The 22,940-nt window shown below is 38.4% G+C and overlaps 2 protein-coding genes across 2 annotated transcripts in view; one reads left to right on the plus strand and one right to left on the minus strand.

The window, feature by feature from the left end:
- Window positions 1-11,492, minus strand: part of LOC128784970 (succinate--hydroxymethylglutarate CoA-transferase-like) — a 48,784-nt gene extending 37,292 nt beyond the window's left edge. The window contains exons 1-4 of the mRNA XM_053936981.1: window positions 11,349-11,492; window positions 7,784-7,835; window positions 7,614-7,687; window positions 5,401-5,486 (exon numbers count right to left, since the gene is read on the minus strand). Of these exons, the coding sequence (XP_053792956.1) occupies window positions 5,401-5,486; window positions 7,614-7,687; window positions 7,784-7,835; window positions 11,349-11,481 (345 nt within the window). The 5' untranslated portion in view covers window positions 11,482-11,492. The remainder of the gene's footprint in view (window positions 1-5,400; window positions 5,487-7,613; window positions 7,688-7,783; window positions 7,836-11,348) is intronic.
- Window positions 11,493-12,140: 648 nt separating this feature from the next.
- On the plus strand, window positions 12,141-21,831 carry MPLKIP (M-phase specific PLK1 interacting protein). Its single transcript, XM_053937110.1, has 3 exons — window positions 12,141-12,198; window positions 13,564-14,117; window positions 19,071-21,831. The coding sequence occupies exons 1-3, from the start codon at window positions 12,141-12,143 to the stop codon at window positions 19,272-19,274; spliced, it is 816 nt and encodes a 271-aa protein (XP_053793085.1). The 3' UTR covers window positions 19,275-21,831.
- The last annotated feature ends 1,109 nt before the right edge of the window (window positions 21,832-22,940 follow it).

The following is a 22,940-nucleotide window of genomic DNA, read 5'->3' on the forward strand; positions in this document are numbered from 1 at the left end:
ACAGAACAATCTTGACATAAATTCTTTCTACCCCCTTTTTCTTAAGAAAAGTGAAGTGACATATCTCCATTATTCATGTTTTCTCCATAACAGAAATAATTTTTAAATTATTTTTCATATTAAAGTCACTGATTAGAATTACTATAACAAGGCCATATATCCAATTTCTTATATGTAGAAGTAGAATAGGGATCCTAACAACACCAAAAATTAAAAAATTAAAATTAAGATCTTAAAGTCACATTAAATACAATAGTGATGTCAAGTTCTGCAGCATGACTTTTTTCATTGCTTTCAAATGAATGACCCAGTCCAAAAATCTATTGATGTTGAGATTAACATATAACCTTGATTTGCTTTAAATTCCATCCTCTCTTATAAAAATTATAAGCAGATATACATGTGCAAATTTCACTAAGACTAACACAAGTTGACTCCTGAAGCATGAGAACTACATGTTAAAAGACAGATGTATGCCTTGAGGGACTTGTAAGCTTTCTGCCTGGTAAATTGTGTGGGGTATATGTGAGTGCACAGGAACTTAAGAAATGTTCCCCGACAGGTACACATGTTTGTGCACCCATTTTTAAGCATAACTGGTACATTAATTGCTTAATGCTATTTGCAGCCAATCAAGGAGTCACAGTCTCTGAAACTGCCATGTCACTGTGTAATTAAATATACAGTGTGTTAAACAAGCTCCTATAAGCTAGTGTCATCGTAACAGAAATCACAATGCATTTTTGAAAGATCAAGTTAAGGAGGTTTTATTTTCTATTTAAATCCATCACAGTTCATACATAAATACTTTACAAAATAGTGATGCTACAGCTTTAGCCTAGATGATTCAAGAAATGAAATTGCTTGCAACTTGCGTATTGCTTTTATTGTGATTTTATAATCTATGAAATTTTGAGTGTTTGGATGCCACAAGCCACTGAGGAAGAAAGCATGACATACAGTATTGCAACATGAAAACCATAATGACTTGGACCCAGTTTAGCAGGATATATGCTCTCAGAGAAAGGAGTTTTCAAGACTCATTACAGGTGCTGTGCCAGCTCTGCATCTAAAGTTTTCATTGGAAATAGTTTTTAATGTATAAAGGTGGCAGTCTACATGTAGCTCTGATGCTCACTGAACCAACAATTCCCCCATTGTGGAAAACTGGATACATAGTCTGATCCAAACTGATACCTTAAATTTTAGCTTTTATATTTTCCAGATTCTGTACTGCATTAGTATATAACTCTGAGCGTCATATAAAGTGTTAGCAAGTTCTCTTCACAGTTTAGTTAGACAAAACAATCCTTTTCCAGCCAGAGAACCAATGTTCTTGCAGCTTCAGGCACAAAAACTACAAACAGTTAATTGAGGAGAACAAACTGGGAGTATGGTACTTCATAACCTGAAGCTGTAATTGGATAATCAACCCCAATATGTAAATGGACCAAAACATAAAAGTGTGAAAATGTGTGACCTGTCATCCATCTTGGGTGTAGCCACGGCCGGGCTCTTGTACTGCCCAAGGTGTATCCTTTGAAGGCCTTTTTAATAAATACCTACTTTATTCCTTTAACACTGTCTAGCCTCTGTTCTAGGCAGCCTCTCAAGGCATCAAAACAAACTATGTTCTTAAAATGCACAGAGATTTTCAGTCTCAATGGGGTTTTAAGTCCATTGTCAACTAAAATTTCATACTTCATGCCCTAAAAGTCCTCTAAACATCACTTGTATTTTAACACCTACTAACAAAGCAATACAACACAGACCTGACTTGGAGTACTACCTATTCCAGAGAAGACACTGATAGGCTCAATGTCTATGCCTCAGGAAATAATGAACAGCACAGCACAGGTCATGCCAAAGTAGTCATTAAGTTGAATAACAAAGAATGATGCTACTAACTTTATAAAGGAAACCATGCATACCTTTTGGAAGTTTTGGTTGGTGTTTTTTTTTGTTTGTTGTTTGTTTGGGGATTTTTTTGTGTTTTGTGTGCTTTGGTTTTTACAGGAATTCTACAGAGAAGAATCTGCATAATACATACATATAAACAAATACATCTATATATATGTGAGTAGCTTGCTTCATCAAGTAAGAGAGCAATGCACAGGATGTATTAACCTTTCAGCTAAAAACAGTGGAAGAGAAGAAGTGCCATCAACTCCCAGCCAATTAAAGTCCCAAGTTCTTAATGAATAAAAAAAATTAAAAGTTCATTAGTTTAGGCTAAATAATTCACAGGAGAGAAGTATACCCAAGGTTCTTAAAATGAGTTTCTGACAATAACCAATAAATAATGTTCTAAAGAGATACTACAAAAAGATATCAGAGCATGGCACTGGCACATATACAATCACTGAAGACAAAAAATAATTTTTATTCAGGAAGACAGACAAATATTTGGAATGCAAATTAACAGCCAGCCAAAAACACTAGAAGGGAAGAAAGGACTACAAGTGACATAGAAAGAAATAAAGAAGTCACAGGAATAATTTTGTGGAAATCAAGTAATCATGTATGAAAGAATAGATCCTTGGAAAAATATTTCATAGTGTTGTGTCAAAGGATGAAAAGCAGCCAGGACTCCTTATTAATAGATTTCTTCAGCTCACTTGATACTACTAATTGTCAAGTCTGTGCTTTTGTCATATACCTGAAGACTCTCTACTCCTGTTTTTCTAACATGATTCTAAATGGAGAACTGCCCTCTTCCAACCATACAAAATATATGTGAGAAATAAAACCTATTCTAACAATGTTACCTTGCTTAATAAAAGTAAAAAAAATTAGAACCTTATTACATTTCTTTGTAGCTTTTACACTGGTGGCACAACTGATACTTATGTATGAGTAAGCAGTGTCACAAACTTCAATTTATACTTTTCATCAGCTACTTTAAAGACATGGATACTTCTTGTCATAGTAACAAATACAATGCTGAATAATGTCCAATTCTATACACGTCTGTCCTTATGATAGCGGAAGACAACTGAAAACAAAAGCCTGTTATAAATAACTTCCCTTTACACATACTTTTTAACAAAACTGCAAACAGAAGTTTCATTTGAGATGAATAATGGAATGTCAATACCTCTGCACGAAATGCTTTTAAAATACATCATCCAAAATCAAGCAGAAGGATGAACAACTCCACAAGTAGCATAACAAACAGAGCTTCATCCGTTTTCAATATTGCTATATCACAGATAGGCATGGCATTGATTTAAGGACCAGAAAGCTATAGTGGTTAGTAAAGCAACATTAAAAAAGAATAGAAAATGTAAGAAATTACTTTGTCACAGTGTCTCCTCATTTTTACAGCTAGTGTGGTAAATATTTAACAGATGATGCCACTTTCCCCTCTACATCATCTTGACTCATAGGCCCAGCTGCCTTTAACTCTTCAAACACCTTCAGCCCACACATGTGGAATCAGTGGATACTCTGAGTAATTTCTCTTTCACTATTTTTAATGGTCAAATAATAAATTAATCTTCTACCACAAGAGGAAAAAATTTCATAGCACTTAATTAGAATATGACTAGTTTATCCAAAAAGATGTCTGTGTTATACCATGCAAAATGTTTCCAAATTAAAATTTCTGCTTCCAAATATTTTAGAAGTTAAACATACAGCTCCATAACAAATTAACAATAAATGTCTCTGTTCTGCAAAAAGAGAAGGAACTGTAGAATCTTTGGCTTATAATCTCCAGAGTATTTCTGTATGAAGCACTTTTGCATAACTAACAAATCAAAAACATCAGAAAACTTAATCTATTTCCATTTTATGCAATATTCCCCACAAAAAGTACTACCAGACAAATTCCACCTACTGCATGACACATAGTGTCACTGTGAAAAAGGGATTGGAACTGATACTGAAACAAGCAGTAACAGAAGTCAGCTGCTACTACTGCAGGGCTTAAAACGCAGCACTAGCAAGCAGCAGATCTTGCATTTCTCAATAAATAATAAATAAAGGGATGACAAAACTCAAGTTTGATAAAATGTGAGATTTGATGTTTTTATTATTTTTAGATATAGAAATGGATTGCCTTAAAAGACGTTGAAGTCCAATACTGAAAAAGAAGCAATTACTAAATTTCACCTACAGGACAATGTTTTTCAGGAAGATGTATAGCAACTGAACACTGTAACATTCAAAAAACTGCATTTCCTGGAGCACAGCATCTCCTCCTAACTGCTCACTGATCAGTTCATCTTGAATCGTTCTACTGCAGTAGTACAGCAAGATGAGTAGTAGTACAGCAGCAGCAACAGGAAAGGAATAGGCTACTAGACCATTTCCTCACAATATTTCCTTTGAAGATTTTGATGACATTTTCATGGAAATTTAAATCTAAAGTCATTACAAGTTACAATGAACATTGAATCCAAAAGCACAGAGTAGAGGAGTATATACTGTAATTTACAAATTTTACAGCATACATAGATTTTTTTTTAATTATCAAATTAATATTTGAAATGCAGAGTTTAATCCTTATTACTTAGTGTAACTTGTGAATCACTTAGGATTACAACAATACAAAATAAGGACACCTTGCATGCTATTAAAACCTACCTCTTTGATTAGCTTTACTCCTTTTGAATCCTTCATGTTGATGGCTATACTTTGGGGATTAAAATAAATACAACAGTAATTTATGTGGAAAAATTATGTGAAAGGGATTATCAGCCTATTCTAAACATAACCAACAGTCAAATTGCACATTATGGCTAATTTGGATAAATAAATTTTAACACATAGCCCATCTTCTCCTGAAAAAATAAAATATCTCAGCAAAACAAGCTGAACTATATCTCATTAATGAGTCAGTCAAGCACCAAAACCAGTCTGACAGATGGGCAGCCTGTTCACTATATATTTACACAGGACCAACTACTGCAAGTAGACAGGGGGACACCAGAGACATTTGTTTTAATGGTAATAAGCCATTAAACAATTTGGGTATGTCATGAAAATTCATGTTAAGTTTCAAAAGCTAGATTTAGCCACCCTCACCGTCCTATAATGGCAGCACTCTTCCTGCCAGCTGACACAAGTCAACTGAGCTGATGCACCTGAAAAAAATGATCACTCAAATAAAATACCCTTGCTTTCAGCAGGTTTCATTTTCAGTTAATTAGCACTGGCAACTGAAGACCATCAGGAGCACTCTTGCTTTTCCATTTTGCCTCAGCTGCCCACAGCACAGTACCAGAGATTTGTAACCTTTGTTGTTCTAAAAACTTATGGATTTATTAATCATAACATTAGGTCAATGTAAGTATTGCTCCATTATATATGTTAAGAATCAAACTAAGAAGTGTTATATATACAGTTATAATTACAGAAAACATAGGCCCATGTTCAGATCCACATCCCATTTACCTTTTTATTTCTATTGACACTAAGAAAATAAACAGTTTCTGTCCCAGCAAAAGGTGGGCCCCAGGCTCTTGTGTCATCACCAGCTCCTGAAAGAAATACCATCACATATTCATAGTTGCCAAATATCACACACCCAACAAATAAGAATGAAAAGCTTTTCTCCAATATCACATTTAAGTCATCTAAGCTTCATCTAGCAGGCAGAACAAATATTAGTTTAACACATTTCTTTTAGAATATTTATATCAAAAAAACACCTAAAAGGGAACGGCATTAAGCAAAGTGAACAAAGTTTTTGCTAGTGTTGGGATTCCATTTAGTCTTGAAAATACTAATACAGCCACACACCACTAGTGTGTGTATTTGCAGGTTTTTTGATTGTTTTTCACTTGCGGATTGGTATTTTAGTTGTTTTCTTGGGGAGCCTGGGGAAAGGGGAATTGGAGTTCTTTTTGTAGTTTTTTTTTGTTTTAACTTAATGTAGAGCTACAATGCAATTATTTTTAGTCAATCCTGAAGAATTTAGTAGAGTCTCTTGCCTGCACCAAGTCACACAGTTCATCTGGACAGTAATCTATTCCTGAAACACTTCAGACATAACAACAAGATACCACTGACAGACAACAACTGATTAAGTTGTGTGCTGCACAACACCAACTAAAAGAAGTGTTTGCTATAGCTGGTGCAGGGCTCTTCCAGAAATCCTGCCTTAAGTGTGCTGCAGACACTGATATTACTGTATCATTTATGCTTAATTTCCACTTTTTAACCTTTCTTAAACATCATGAATACTAGCAATCTATTTTATATAGAATTAAAGCTAAATTCAACTTCAGATAGAATCACTGTCCTGAGTGTTAGCAAGCATGTGCATTCCTGTGTCTCTTTCAATATCCAGACTTCATCTACTTGTTAACTTCACATAACTGAAAACTTTCCTTAGTGAGGAGGCACAGAAGACTGATACAGAAACATGCTGAAGAACCTTAGGTGTCATATTACATAGCCACTGTCACAATTATGCTATACACTATAGTAACACAAAAGTCTACAGCCATTTAAGATCTACAGTGGCAGAAGGTAAGCAAACATATAAATTGCTTATCAACATTTCTATTGTTTATTATCTCAAAAGACTACTTTGGTTCAAGCAGGATGTTTAGGAGGGTAGGGGCACTTAAAGTAAAGTACACTCTGTGTACTTTATGTGATTCAAAGCAAAACATTTCTGTAATACTTTCCCTGTAGAACACTAGTGGGGCTACTGTTCTTTTGGATTAATATTTCTGTGAAACTAGACATCCTCTCACAGAAAGAGAGGATTACTAACCTTCTAAAATGTTTGAAATTTAGAATTTTGAAGCTGCCTTTCTTCTTTGATGACAAAAAGGTGCAAAGCTCCAAAAGCAGTACTTCATACTTAATTGCTGACATTGCTCTGTTCCTACTACCTAGATGTTTGGAATACCACCAGTGCTGGTCTAATCTGATACTACAAAATTGATGCACCTTTGCCTGGTCACAAAAGTGAAAACCTTTATAACAATGTTCAGTAAATAAAGATGACCTATAGATTGATGTGGCAAAACCTTTGTCAAACATTCATTGTTTCATTAAATGTCCAAACATTCAATATTTCATATTACAAATAAAATACAGAGAATGTAGTATGTTTAGTATCTCCATTTATGTTATAAATTATTATAAACTGTTATAAAATATAGGGAGTGTAATATTGTTTAATATCTCAGCTATGTTCACCAATTAGTTTCAAGACTAGTAATACCAAAAGAGAGAAACTTAAAGTATGGAAATTTAATGGAAAAAATACATTACACAATGTGCAGGTGCGATGGCATAATTACACACCTCAAATGGGTAATGATGCATAAAACTTAGAGCCAAGTGAGAGGACTATTTCTAAAAAAGACCCAAATGCCATGCAATTTGTTATTCTTCTTATATGGTCTTCCAAACTAAAATGTAGCTATGCCATAAGAATGAAGAATTTTTTTACCATTACCCAATCCTTAGAAACTCTGGATAAGAAGCACATGTGCTGAGTGGAAGAAGAAAACCATTGTGTTAAGCTAAAAAAATACACAAAATTTAATTAGAAGCTAATTACCCAATGTTCTTACATTATATATATGTATATATATATTTAATATCCAGTTCTTCTTATATCTGAAATAAGCAAATAAAAATCTTACCTGGTCTTTCCACTTTCATAACTTCAGCCCCTAGATCTTCCAAATTCATTGTGGCAAATGGTCCTGCAAGAACCCTTCAATATGAAAAAAAAAATATTGTTTTCTTAGCTTTTCCAATCAGAATATTTGCATTTAGACACACTGTCACAAATTATAGACAAAACACAAACCTTGTTAAATCAAGAATTTTCACACCATCCAATGACTTTACATTACTAGCACCTGACAAGAAACAAAAAACAGTGATTGCAATCCCAAAAAAACCAAACACATTGTTTTTAGAACACTCATCATTCTCCCTCATTTCCCATCCCTAATAAATGATAATAAAGCTTTCTGAACAAGCTGGTTATTAGGTGCATACTACATTAGTAAAGCCTTTCAAAGTTGGAAAACCTTATGTATGAAATTTCAGAACCTATTCTAACTCCCTAGCAAGTCTACAATAAAGCCACTTTATAGCGATACTTTATATGTGCCTTCCACAAACACTCAAACAGCTTTTAAAGGCTAATCTGAAGAAAGATACAACGAAAGCATTTTAGCAAGCAACATCAGAATGACGTAAGCTAAAAGTAAGGGTACCAGACCAATGGGAAGCATAGTAGAATTCATAAAGTGTTTTGACCTGTGTAGACCTATCCATTTGCATCACACACACACATAAAGAATATCCCCTTTACAAAACTTAAGACAGAATACACGAGCCAAGGAAACACTTTCAATGGCAGCTGCACATGCAAGATAATTATTAAGATATCACAATGTTTTCTTCCTTTCTCTCACCCTTGCCAACCTGACCAGGTCTAAGAAACAGTAATGACAATAAACATCACAGACACAGCAAGTAATCTCACAGTCTAGACCACAGGTTGGCCAACTACTTATTTGATGGCAGGTTATCTTCCTCTCCCTCAGTCTTTAATTGAAGGCTAGGGACACAAACACTTCATCACCCTGTGAGGACAGTCATTCAGTTACTGTTCAGAAAGCGGTCTCATATCACACAGAAAACAAAAGCACCTGGCCAGTAACACCACTAAAATGACACATACCAACTTGTGGCAAGCATCTCTTTTTGGTGCTTGTCCTGGTAAAAGAAAGATGTAAAACATGTTGGGAGGGAGGGGTGAGGGGGTGGGAATCAAACAAACCACATTTATTCAAAGCTGTAGGGCAGTGTGGTGCATCTCCTATATCATGCAGCATTGCATACCTGTGTCACCTGCTCCACATTCCCCCCATTAGACCTGGACCACCATTCAGTCACCCTCAGAACTCTCCTTCCTACATATGGGAAGAAGGAGATTTATATCAAGAGAGAGATTTTAAAAAGGTACAGAGAAGGAGCAGTAGAAATTCAAGGCTTCTGCTAAAATATTTTCATTAACTGTACTGCCCTGAAAGAGGACACTTGCATCCTATTGTTCATCTTTAAGAAATTTTCCTCCATTATTACCACTTGCTCCAGGGAGATTTCCATTTAACAGGTTTTGTGCTTTAATACAATATGCAGACCGAGCAGCATGTTGAAAACATGCACATCTGGGGCTGGCCATGTGCTTTGCACTTTCAAAGCCTTTAGAAAAATCTCAGGCTGCTATTCCTCTTCAGTGCTCCACACCCCCATGGGTTCCAGACATTGGAAAACAGTTGTGCCAGGTAAACACCACAGACCCTCCAGTATAACTTCAGTTTTATGAAGCTGTATGCACAACTTTCTCCACAAAAACACAACTCTTTCTTTCAAAATTACGTAAAAAGCTTTACTGAAGCTCCTCAAAAATTAAAAATATGTCATTTCAGTTAAAAAAGGTCCTCCTTCCTCTATTATTTCCATACCTTTAGCTGACCTATTCCCATCCTGAGACAATATTTAGGGCCACTCACAGATACACTACCAGAACAATAGCAACTCTTCAGAGCCAACAGGTTCTTTTCCTGCAGTCAAGTTTTAGGAATCTATAAAGATATTTCCCAAAAAAAAGCCTGTAAAATGTGAAGATTAGGCTGTAAATATGTATTTATGCATAACTAAAACTGAAGAACCCTTACTAATTATCATATCACTCACATTATGGCATCATCTAACACTCCGTTCAGGGGTTAGGATTCTTCCATAGCTGGACAGAATAGGAGAGCACAACTGTTGCTTTGAAGACAAACAGACCATTGTGATTTTTTTTTTTTAATGACAGTAAATAACAGATACCCATGATAATGAAGAAATGCAAGAAAGAAGAGAGATCAAAAGTTTGCTTTTGAAAATTGAGGAACAGACCTGTTAGTCTCTTCCGAATAGAACACAGATATTCACACACACAAAAAAAATATATATATATATATGAGCCAGATTATATATGCAGCGTGACACTATTTTGCTGAAAAACTGCAGTAGAAAGCCTTTTAACATCAGCAGTTCTGGTACATGAAGCCTGAATAAGGGAGTATTATCTATTGTAGGAACAAAAAGAGACAAAAACACATCATAAACAAACATAAGAGATCAGAATTGATCAGCATTAACTAGAAACATCTCCTGGGTTATTACTTTCATCACTAGCTTCCTAAAAAGGCACATACCCAAAGTTAGACTTTGTTAGAATCCTGACTCAACAATCCACCTTTTCTAAAATGCAAACTCACATTTTCTCTTGTATTTTTGCTTTTATTTATACCAGTAACTTGATGACTGAATGAAAAATCACTCTCTCAGCTCTAATTATATCCTCTGTGTAAACTCTTAATTCCCATGATGCTTGAATTTATTGTGAATTAGACTGTCATATGTATCTTTCACAAATGACTGTGATTAAGAATAAATAGACTCACTCACTCTCAATATGATTTACACTCTTTAGCTAAGCTCAATAGCTCATTCCAAGGTTGGCCTAGGCTAACAATACGAATAAGCAACCAACAGAAAAATCATTCCATAGAACAGAAATCAATTCTTGTGTCATATTCCAAAAATATTTCCTTTATAGTTGTGACAGAAGAGGACACCTAGAAGAGCCAATTAATTTTTGCAACAATGCAAATTAAGAGATCCCATTCCAATTACTTTCAATTCCAGAAGACATGACTGCTGCACAATCAGCATTTTTTCACTTTATCCATGCAGTAAATTATCATCAAGTCCATCACTACCGTGGACTAATTCACAATCAGTGGGTACACTCCAGCCTGGAACACACTTGGTATGTTCACAGTGGGAGGCAGAACTGCAAACTTCCTCCGATTCTAGCGCCACCAACGCCATTGTTACTATGTTTCTATGATTTAATAACAGAGAATCTTGTAGCCAAAGAACGATCACTTTGTTGCAGCTTGGGTTTATTTCATTTTATTAAAAAAAAAATTAAAAAGCACAACTGCGGGCAGTTACACTTTGGTAACCTTACAAAAAGATCGGGCCTGGAACACGGTAGCCAGGGCTGCCGGGAGAGCCGACACGTTCCGTGGCACAAGCGGCGCGCTCCTGCGGCCGAAGTCCGAGCCCCGAGGCTGCCCAGGGGCTGCGCTCAGCGCGGCACGGCCGCGCAGGGACCCCCTTCGCGAGCCCCTCACAGGAACCTCCCGCAGGTGTTTCGCGCCCGCCCCCCCAGAGAAGCGGCTCCGACCACAGCCCCAGCGGCACCAACTAAGAACGCGGCGGGAGCACACGGACAGAGGGGCCCGACGCGGCGGGAGAGGGGAGGCAGAGGAAGAGGAGGGTGCGGCACGGCTCGGTACCTGCCGGGGGAGCGCCTCCGCTCCGCGCCCCGCCGCCGCTGCCCGGGGAAGGGGAGGCATAGGCAGCGCTCAGGACTCTGGCACTGCCGCCGGCAGCTTCGGGGCACGGGCTCCTCCAACAACATCGCAACATCGGCTCCTTCTTCCCAGCCCGGCGCGCAGCATCCCCGCCACTCGAGACAGCACCGAGCGCTCGGCGCAAGCGCCGCCGCCACCACCGCCCCCTTCCCCGCCCACCCCCGGGACAGTCTTGGATTCTCCCGGGACAGGGGGTGTGCTGGTCCCGGCTGGTTGCCGCGCTCCCCCCTCCGCAGCAGCGGCGGGACGGTGCGCCTCTCCTGTGCTATGAAGCACTCCTGCCTGGACTTCATAAAGCAGGGAGGCGTCCTGCAGATGTTCGCGGCGGGAATTCCGCTGTTTGATGGCTGGAAATTTGTACTTCCGGCCCGGCGTACAGACCGTGACGTACAACATTGCCAAGGTGGAATAAAAGTAGAAACCCTCCCGCCACCCCTCTCCCCACCACCACCACCACCCTGAAGGGTTTTCCGCGCTTACCAAGGCAGGTAGCCGCACCGGATGCGCTCAGCGGCACGAGGAAGATCCTTCCCCTCATTTCGCCGTCGCTGTAGGTGCAATATCACTTACACTGTAAGTTGTATCTTCAGCTGGGTGTAGTTATGGAAAGGTTAGCTTGAACTGACCTTTGAGCAACTCTTCCCTGAACGAAGTACCCTCAGACTACTTTTAGTCAGTGTTAGGACAGAGCAGAAGGCTTATTACAGGAACACCATGGTGTCTTCTTGCGTCTCTAACAGGATACAAAAGCCTGCACAGAGGTTCGGCATTGGTTTGTCAGAAATATGTGAGGAAGAAGACACATTCTGAATTAATTGAAGACACCTTCTGTATCTCAAAAGCAGCCGAAACTTCTGACTGCTTGAAAATGAGCATGATGATAAGCACAGGCTTAAGACATGTTCACATGTCAGTCTGCCTAAATGCTGAGGAAGAACATAGAGTAAATCTACATGACAGGTTTGTTGACTGGATGTGCTGTGTGTAATCAAAAGTACTACATGGATGCTTAAAGATTTGTCAAGAAGAAGAAATTAATCAGTACAATTACCCCAGAATAACTCAACAGGTGCACAATGGTATGTATTTCTAATTCATGTGGTATCAAAGGGGTTTAAATTAAGCTGTGCTTTTTTGGAATGATTATCTGTCGATAATTTGGTAACTTACATTGATAAACTGTCTTGTGTAGACATGGCATTCCTTGTGTGCACAATAAAAACAGATAGTCTTCCAGACTAAAGGATAATTAAAAAAATTAAATGAGCAGGTTTAGTCTCTTTTAGAATTTAAAAGATATTGTCTCATTTTTCACAGAGAGATTGTATAACATAGTGGGGAGGTGAGGTTCCTGTGAATATAAAATTAGTGTTTGTCATTGTAAAAAAACAAACCAAAACCTGTTTAAAACTAAAGAAAGGCAGGACTGGTATATAAAGCACAGAAACTTTCTGCTTATTTTAATAGTTAACTTTCGTTAACTGCTGTTCTGAAAGCCCTTCTTAATTTTCCTATATTGCAATGTCCTAAAACCGAGTAGTGCTTTGTTGTACTGACAGAAATAAATATTAATTTTAAAGAATATTTACTATTTTTACAGCGTTGTTGAGGACTTGCATTATTATGTACTTGAGAACAGAGCAGGAATGGTAATAAATAATAACATTGTTAAATTGACTGTGCTAAATATGAAGTTCTCCTACAAAATAGTATTTTGCCACAAGTTTATATGAGTAAGTCTTTGCCTGAGCTACCACTCAATTGCTGACAGTTCAAACTGATTTTGAGGAAAACCCTTTCATTAAAGTGCTCTTTAAATGTCACCCTGTTTTTTCAATCGGGACTGCCGTAACACGTAGGCTTAGACTCCCGAACAAGCATATCTGAAATAAGCATATCTGAAGTGACACGAAATGTGAGGTAAATACTCGCTTTGCTTTACAGGAGTTCGTTTCGTTGTTTTTTAGCAGCTGTAGAACCGCGGGCATTCGCTGACAGCCACGCTGAGCCTATGGGCGCCGTGTGCCCCATCGTCTGAGTTACCAGGCATCTTCTGAGACTCCTACTCCAGATTACTCCTCTTCAGCTGAAAGCGCGCAGAATCCCTCGGACCCGGCGCGCCGGGTCGCTCAGTGAGGCTGCCGGGCCCTCCGTCCTGCCTCCCGCTTCCCGGCGGGATGGGATGGACGGCGCCTCGCCCTGCCCGTCGCGGAACGTTTAGAGGCCGGAACCTGCTGCCCGCCTGGCGGGGAAGAGGCGGGGGATGAGAAAAGAGCGGACGCGGCGCCGCCGCCATTGCACAGGTTCCGCTCCCGCCATTCCCGGCCTGCCCCGGCCATGTACCGGCCGGGATTCCGCGCACCGACACCTCCCTACGCGGGCGGTGCCTTCCGGAGCCCTCCCTCCGGTGGAGGACCCTTGCCGCCCTCTCCGCGCGGCTACGGTAGCCCCCAGCACACGCCGCCCTACGGCCACCGGCCCGGGCCGTACGGCAGCGGCCTCTCGCCCCGAGGCCCCGGGTTCCGCGGGCGCTTCGGGAGCCCCTCGCCGGGGACGCAGACCCCGCGCAGGCCGCAGAGCGTCAGTCCCCGGTACCCGGCTCCGTACGGCGGCGCGTCCCCGGCCGGAGCGCCTCTGCACTCACTGCCGCAGCACAAGCGCTCGCCCGGCGGCTTCCAGAGGCACTTCCAGGTATGGGGCAAGGCGAAGAGGGACACGGGGAGGAAGGAAAGAGGGAGGGAGGGAGCTGCTGCTTCTAAGTGAGGCCCGTAGCCCGCTAGGGGAAGGCACACCCGGGCCTTGTGCCAGAGCACCGTCCACCCGCTAACAGGATTTTCAGGGAAGAGCGAGGCTTGAACCTCACTGGGCAACATCAGCTTTTCCCCCGCCCATTCCTCCGCAGTAGAGAGGACAGACAGAGCACAGACAGCTGTGAGATGAGGAAAGGGAAGAGGGCCGTAGGCTGGCGGGTTGTGAAGACAAAAGTGCAGCTTTCTTTTTCATATTCTGGTGTATGAAGGTAGAGAATTAAGCACCGGCCAAAACGACAGCAATCACCTTCCTGCCTCCCTCTTATCAATTTTCTTTGATGCAGTGGTGAAGTGTGTGCGTTTACTGTCGTCCATCGTGGGAGCTGCGCTATCCGCACCCTATCCACACAGAGTTTTCAGGGACACGGACAGAGAATAGGAGTGCTCTATTAAAGAGAATTAAGCTGAAATTCCTTTAAGCAGAAATGAGGGCATCTGTTGTGGTAATAGACTCTCATTTTAAAGTCTTTACTTTGCACTGAAAGCTTCCTGAAAGCCATCTACAACAGGTTCTATGAGTTAAGCTTTTTTGCAGCTGTGTTAGTTGTAGCATGTGACTGGCAATGCACACAGGGATGACAGTTCTCAGGATAACAGCTTTATGTATATAACTGGCTTTATGCAATATTAGAGAAGCCTTAAAAGTGTAACAAATGACACGTGCAGTAAAATGATAATTTCTTTTGCTCTTATTGATACTTGATTAAATATGATAATGAAGTCATATCTTAATAGAGATTAGTAAAATCTTAATGTGCCTGCACTGCATTGTCATGTGTCCATTGAAGACTAGTATTTTGTTGTTTTCTTATGATGCAATTAACTCAGAAATCTCATAGTTGGTGGAAGGGGATCATTAGAAAATTTATACATTGTCTTCAGCACAACAGCAGAGACTCTCCTGGTATGGAAGCCAACAGATTGCATAACCTCAGTGCCTTTTGAAAAAGCTAATCTTGTGCCATTTCTGCTGCAGATTATGGAGGGACAATTTATGTCACTGATGTCTAATTTTCCTTCAAAAGATCACTCTTTGGCTGTTCAATTAAGTGTTTTTTTCAAAGCCTGCCTTAGAATTAATTGAGCAGAAGAATATGCGGGAATCCTTTTGTCTTTAGTTTTAGTCAGAACTGTTTCATGTCAGCACCTGAGGATGGGAACCCACCCATAGGCTCCATTCTTGATGTAAGAAACCTGACATAAAGTCAGGTTACATTCTGAGGTAAGAAACATTACAGAAAGAAGGTACAAGTTTGAATCCAGTGTCAGACTGTCACAACATCTTCCATTCTCCCCTCTCCTTCTTTAGACCTTGTGTGTAGTTTAGGATCACTGGCCTGATGGCAACTCCTTCAGAGACTCAGAGGATATTAGAATGTCTGTAGCTTTGCCCAGGACTGAAGAAATGTGTGAGTCTGCACTTTGTGTGTACACATGAGCTGTTCTGCCTGGGAGGGCAGTAGAGGCAATCACAGAGGGAGTTAGTCTCATAAACCATGAGTCCTCATCTGCTTTGGTGTGGGCAAGGATCTCTGCCCATGAGGCCATAAACAGATTCAGATAGAAAGCCTTTCTGCATTTTCTAAGCATCAGGTTTCTTGTGAGGCATGTGCATTGTCTCCTCTCCTCTGTAGATCCTGTTAATTGAACTGCAATGCCTTTGACATTTATGATGCTACAGTCACTTCTGAGATAAAAGTTTTAAGTGACCCTTTAAAATTGCATTGGAAAATCTAAAAAGACAGTTTATGTTTACTTTAGTGTTTTATTAATGTCTTGCCATTAGCATTCTGTGCTCAAAGACTTTCATTCTTTGAAACAAACAGAAAACTTGAAGAAAAACATACTGAGCTTGTTTTTTCTGAAATGGCTTACTCAACCTTTATGTGGCCAGTAGTTTACAGCACTTTCTGTTTTTTTCACAGAGGTGCTTCTGCTTTATATTTTATGAAAACATGTTTCTGGAAACAAGGGCCTGTAGTGACAGGACAAGGGAGAATGTCTTTGAACTGTGAGAGTAAGTTTACATTGGATATTAGGGAGAAGCTCTTTACCCTCATATTATGAGGGTGGTGAGGCACTGGAACAGGTTGCCCAGAGAAGCTGTGGATGCACCATCCCAGGCATTGTTCAAGACCAGGCTGGATGGGGCTTTCAGCAACCCGAACTAGTCGGGGGTGTCCATGCCCTTGGGAGGAAAGTTGGAACTAGATGATCTTTAAGGTCTCTTCCTACCCAAACCATTCTGTGATCTGTCTTTGTTGCATTTCTCATCTCCACTTAGAATTCACTTATTGGTAATGTTTCATTCCCTACACTCAACAGGAACTACTGATCTAGCTGCTAGCAGCAGCTACAGAATGGTATGGATCAAAAATTATTACAGGAAGTAAAAGAAATGCCACCCTTTTGAAATGGTACAGTTGTGATTTTTGTGTTTTGTGCATATGCCAGCAGCTGTAATTACATCAGGTGAAGCAAGCTGATAAAGGGAGTGACTATCCTCAATTTCAAGGCAACATTACTCCACTTAGTAACTTTTTAATGAATAGCACTAAAAGCTGTTGTTCTCTACTCCAAAGAGCGATTTGTTATCTAAAGAAAAAGTACTGAGACTAGATTGACTGGTTTTTTAAGGAAAGTTCATTGAGAAAATGCTGTTTGCATTAGTGACAACTAATAGAAAGTTTTTTTAAGCTGTCTTTGGTACCAGATAGTGCCCCTTGCACTGAATGGTTTCACTTGTACAGGTAGAGCTGATTTCCTTTTCCACAGGTCTGTAATGTAAATGATCACATTTTGGTTTTCTTCCCTAAAAAAAAAAATCAGAGGGGGAAAAAGCATATGATGACTAGTATTCTAAAGTTAAATAATCTACATGCTTAAATTTAACATGTGCTGAAGGCTGTTGAACTTGTATTACAGAATAATAAATTTCCTATATTTCAAAAATGCTAAAATGTTAGTGTAATGTCAGTGTTACTGATGGTCTGCATCATACTGTAGTGAAATTTAAGAATATTAAATAAATCCATACAAATGAGCCTTACCTTTGAATTATTTTGCTCCTTCCCTGAATACTGCAGATCATTATATCAGCTCATGTTTCTTTTGCCTTCTGCAGATTAAACACAGCAATAAATGAACTCCACATTCAATCTGTTTTACAATGTCAAAGTTAAAAGGTCTTCATTAAATGTGGTAGTTTCTTCATTAAATGTGGATGGTGGGGTTTTGTGTTTGTTTAGGACAGAAAGCAGTGAGTACTGCTGTTTCACTACTAAATGTGAGTACTTAACATAAATGTCACTGTTGCTAGAGCATGTCAGCTTATTCTAGGAAACTCCATGCCCCTGAGAGAGTTTTGAGATGTATTCTGAGGTGATTCTCTGACCCTCATGGGATTTGATGCATTACAGTAATTCACCACCTTTTAGAAATTCTTCTGTGTTGAGATCATCCTCTGAGCTACATAACCTAGCTGCAAAGAATCATTAGAAACTGAAAGTTTCTAAAGAGAAAGTGCTCTATAAATAAGACATGGATGTTCCCACATTTGATCATGTATCCATTATCATCAAACTTCAGGAGCTTCTGAAAAGTTCTTGCTGAAAAGTTTCTTTTCACGTATAGAAACATCAACAGTTCTTGCTGAAAAGTTTCTTTTCACGTATAGAAACATCAACATGTTTCTGCCACAGCACATTAGCAGAAATAGGTTCAAGCTGTCTGAGTGAAATCTGTTCTTCTGGCTAAACATTGGGTCTTTCACTTTATGGCACCATTTCTCAGTTTTGCTCAGAAATTGTTTCACATGATCTATTTACATAGATGTTGTTAGGGCTTACAAGTCAAATTCAACTACCATCACTGCTGATCCAAAAATTCAGAGGTGACTGGGTTGTGGGGGAAAGCAGCCATTAATCAAGTGCTTTTAACCTGCTTTACAAAATCTGATAAATAGCCTCAAGGCATCCTCTTGCTCTAACCATACAGAATGCAATGGGCATGCTTGGAGATTACTGTGTATCTGTAGTAAGAGTTGCTTAACTTAGCTAACTAAAACAATTTAAATAAGTACAGATTTAGATAGAACTTCACCTTTTAGGGGAGTGAATCTGAGGAGAACAATGTCCTTTATGTCACAGCACTCTTTAAGCTGCAGACTTGTAGCAGCTTTACAGAAGCAATTGTTGTGATCCTTGATCTTAAAAAAACATCAAATATGAAAAGCTCCCTGCAAAAGTCAATACCCACTAAATCACTGATTACCACTGAGATTGTATATAAAATAGTCATCTGTTCTCAAATTTCACAGAACACTGCTTTGGCTAAAAGAGGATTTTTTTTTTCCCAAGGAATTCTTTGTAGCTATAGAATGCTGTGTTCAATCTGTAAGTACTTAATATTTGACTTCTGCTCTTTTTAATATTGTCAGCTCTTCCTCAGCCTCTAACTCCCTGTTTTGTTGTTCAGTTTTTTTAAGACATGTTGTTGACAGATTATGAAAAATAGCATGAGCTGCTTTTCTGCAGCTGTATGCTAGAGTGATGTAAACAAGTATTTGGGAGAAGACTGTGGTTGGTGCTTTGTTCTTATCTGGGTAAATTATCACTTGTAAGTAAAATACATTAAAGTTAATATTTCCTGAGGAAGATGCAAGTGAGGTGTAGTAATTACAATTAATACTCAGCTTCAGAGCTCTGCTACTATAGAAGGAAACATTTTAAGATTTTTTTTTTTTTTTTTTTTTTTTTTTTTTTTTTTTTACATTTTTTTCTTAGTTTGAATTAGACTATTAAATGTTTCTTTACCTGATGGTTTTCTTCCAAAGGGATCACCCAGGACATCTACTCCATTTGGTACAGCGCATGGCAGAGAGAAAAGAGTGTCTAATGATGTGGAAAACTATTACAGACCTTCAATGCTTGAGGACCCATGGGCTGGCCTAGAGCCAGTGTCTGTTACAGACATAAACCAGCAATACAGCAGTGAGCAAACAACATGTACTGGTAAAAAAGGGAGGTATTTCAGCTAACACTTTTAAAGGCCAAATAATTCCATCTTGTCAGGAAAACTTTGGGACAGAATCTTTACACTTACACAAGATGAACAATAATCAAGACCTTAGATAATACTTCTATTTCATCACGTCCACCCTTTTATCCTACCTTTTTTTATTGCATTGGATAGTTTTATGTATGGGAGGCAAAAGGAGTGGTAGGAAAACTTACATTTCTGGCTATGTGGAAGTGCCTACCAGCTCTGAAGAACAAAGTGTTCTTTAATCACCAGCGACTGATTTGTGACTGTTAAAATAAGTTTCCATATACTTACCTCTCCCATGCCAGATTGCTAGCCTTTTATTGTAAAGTCTCTTAGGAAGTGGTATTTTTTATGTTTCAACATTTTTAGATTGGAATAACTTGGAAATAAAATAAAGTTTTGCAAATCCTTGTTTTGTAATGTATAAAGAATATTTTAGGAGTTTTGTTAAGGTGAACACATAACACAGTAATTCACAACACTGAAATTAGGTGACTTCTGTAAGCTTGTATGATGTAGTTAACATCTGGTTTTGTGCATAATAATTTTTGTTAATTGCAGTGTAATGTGAAGTTGAAACATGACTTATAGCCATCTGAGTAAACAAATGTATTTGTTTTGGAAAGTTTAATTTGTTGAACAAACTCAAGTCACAAACTTAATTCTGGAATTATTTGCTTTTGTGTTTAAATATATATATATTTGGATCAATATTATAAATTTCTGGATTATAGTAACAAGTCTGTTCATTGACAATTTAAGTCTAAAGAACACATAAAACATCAAGCTTAAGTAAATGCAAATGTTCTTTCTGGATCCACCTGCTAGAATTGTGCAGAATGAATGACAGGTTTTGTTACACAGTTGGCATTAGTACCTGCATAGCATCTTTTTTAATCAGTTTTATATTTTTCAATTATTTTTTATTTTTATTTAGAGCAGGCGTCATTGCCAGGAGGATTGTTTTGTGTGTGTACATGCTATGTTTTTATACTGAAGAGGAAAGCAATGCTTTGGGTTTTTTTAGAGCTTATCTTTACATGGAAGATCCATGCTTAAATCCAGGAGTGAATACCATAATGTAGAATAAAAAAAGACATAGTTCCAGCTGCAGGCATGTTCTTAACTTGGCATGTTAAGCCTGCAGCAGGTAGATAAATTTGTTGTTGAACATACCAGTATTTGTTTGTTGATCTTGGCTTTTAAGCCAAGGTAGAGTGTAAAAACTTTGTTAAAAAAAAAACATTAGTTTAGTTTTCAAAATATATGTGTTCTTTTAAGCTTCTTATGTACTCAAAACATATTTTTGTAGTCCTGAGGCATGGTTAGGTAGAAAAGCACAGGAAATCCCAATAAACTGTTCTTACTAACTTGTCTTTTGCTGAGGTAGAATAGTCCCTCTGTACTCTTTATCTGTTTCAGCATAAGATTTGTTAGGTTAATATTGCCTTCAGGAACAACTTCTAACTGTAAGGGGAGGTTAATATGTTCAAATGTGCTGAGTCTCTTGTACTCTTAGGACCACAATCTAAAGTATGTGACTTGTGTCTTCCCCCAGTGGACCCTATTATTTTAGTATTATATCCAAAAAGACTGCCTCAAGAACTGAGAACTTAATGCCTGCTGGATATCAAGAATGGTTAAATCCTCATCCCAGAATAAAAAAATGGTGCCTTAAATGGCAGCTATCGGTATTGTTATCTGTAATAGGTACCAGCTAAACTGAGATGACAAGTTGCAGAATTTATACGTAAGTTAATCAACATTATTGTGAAAATTGAAGTGTAAAGTTTTCTTTCCTTTTTTGTTTTTTAAACCTTGTCAGGTGCTGTTAAGCTCACAGAAAAAAAAAAAAAGTTGTACTGTGCTTAATCAAGTGCTCTGTTTTGTTGCCGTTTCCCATGTAATTGAAATGCAGTTTATTTTTTGCAATATTTGGTGATCTTGGATAAACAAATATGATTTTATTTGAGAGTGAATCCATGATGTGTTCTCAGTTAGACATGATAAGAGTCTGGGTTTGGAAGGGAGAAAGGGAAGGTAAGGGATTCCTGAGAGAAAAGAGACTGTTAGAGGTGGGACTTCTTACACAGTAACCAGTATAAGCTTCCCTTGCACATTGCAAAGATGGATTTTTCCACTTTGGCACTGCAGTTGACCCAGGCATCAAAGCCAGACTCCTCTGGTAATAACTCTTAACTCCTGGAACCAGGTGTCAGACATCAGTGAAGGTAAATGTTCCAGAAAGAGAACTGAGGAAATAATCATGAAACACTATTTAATCCATGCAGACCTTCCACAATGCCATCTGTTAAATTGCTACTTCAGTGCACTTCAGAATATGACTCAACAATTTTAAGTACATCATACTGCTAAAGGCTACAGTCATTTGGTCAAGAATCAGCACCAAAAACTTAAAAATTATTCACCTTTCTGGCTGCTGGGAGAAATTCTGTAATTACAGTAAAATTTAAATATGTCACTGTTGGAGAGCTGTAAAATGCATAAACACATGTTCAGAACTATAAATATAATGTTCTTGAAGTCAATTTAAGCTTTTCCTTTTTTGCCATGATATCTGTGAAGCTTAAGAACGTACCTCCTCACCAGTTGGTTTTTTTTTTTTCTTTTCTTTTTACCATTTGGCAAACATCTGATGGAGAGAGGGTATATCACTTCCTCATTTGTTAATGAAGCCATTTCATAGTACCAGTATGACTCTGGAAATAGCATGTGATGATAAAATGTAAAGCACAAAGTACATCCTTTTTTCATGAGCCTGTGAAACAAAATAGTGCTTATGTCTTGTTAATGAAGGGAGTCTTCTGTAATGAACACGCGGGCATTATATATGGACATTGCTCTTTCTTCAGCAGACTTGACAGATTTGGAGGTAAGTTAGCTTCTTTTTCAGAAATTTGGGTTCATACACTTTACCATTCTGTTTTGTTTGCCTTATGTTTGTCTGTCAAGTCCATTTTACTTTCTCTTCAGTTGTTGTAAAGAAGTGTAACTCATTACTAACTCTTCAAGCAAAAATTTAATTCACTTGTTGCTGTTTGCACCTGTGTTTAAAAGTGAACTGCATCACTACTACATTAACAGTCACAAGAACTTAAATCAGCTGAAAATATGTGTAATGCAGCAATACACTGGGTGGGTAGTCAGCTCAGGATGTGTACTATAATAGTTCAGACTTCAGGTTTGGGCTTTCTTTCCAACTTTATAATATGGAATATTCATTCTTCTGTGGCACTCAGTACACACATTGAAATTGTTAAATAATTTAGCATATTAAAATTTAAATTAAAATGGGATTTGAAAAGTTCATGTTAAACTTCTTCTCTTAGAAGTAATGCATTGTATTTTCCTAATGTCAAAGCTGGGAACACTTACCAGGTAAAATGTGTCTGGTCAGCAGAATGGATAACTACTTTTGCAGTCAGGTTGCTTGTCTTGTTAAGGACATCTTTATGTGCTCTTAACTTTATATAAATTATTTCAGTAGAAATCAGAGGGGGGAACAAGTAGCTGTTCACCTTCCTTCTAAAGAAAAGTTTTTTTATAGTGTGTTTGGTTTTCAAGCTGTGCTTCTGAGTAATCTAACTGAAGTCAGAGGACTAACTCATGCAACTGGGATGTGTAAGTATCTGATGTT

The sequence above is a fragment of the Vidua chalybeata genome, chromosome 1 (assembly GCF_026979565.1).
Source record: "Vidua chalybeata isolate OUT-0048 chromosome 1, bVidCha1 merged haplotype, whole genome shotgun sequence".
NCBI lineage: Eukaryota > Metazoa > Chordata > Aves > Passeriformes > Viduidae > Vidua > Vidua chalybeata.

Excerpts from the sequence above, each read along its gene's own strand:
- MPLKIP (XM_053937110.1), top strand. The coding sequence starts at position 12,141 with ATGGTGTCTTCTTGCGTCTCTAACAGGATACAAAAGCCTGCACAGAGG. Across the intron at positions 12,199-13,563 it reads TGCACAGAGGTTCGGCATTG|GCTGCCGGGCCCTCCGTCCT; the intron begins GTTTGTCAGAAA and ends TCGCTCAGTGAG. Across the intron at positions 14,118-19,070 it reads GCTTCCAGAGGCACTTCCAG|GGATCACCCAGGACATCTAC; the intron begins GTATGGGGCAAG and ends TTTCTTCCAAAG.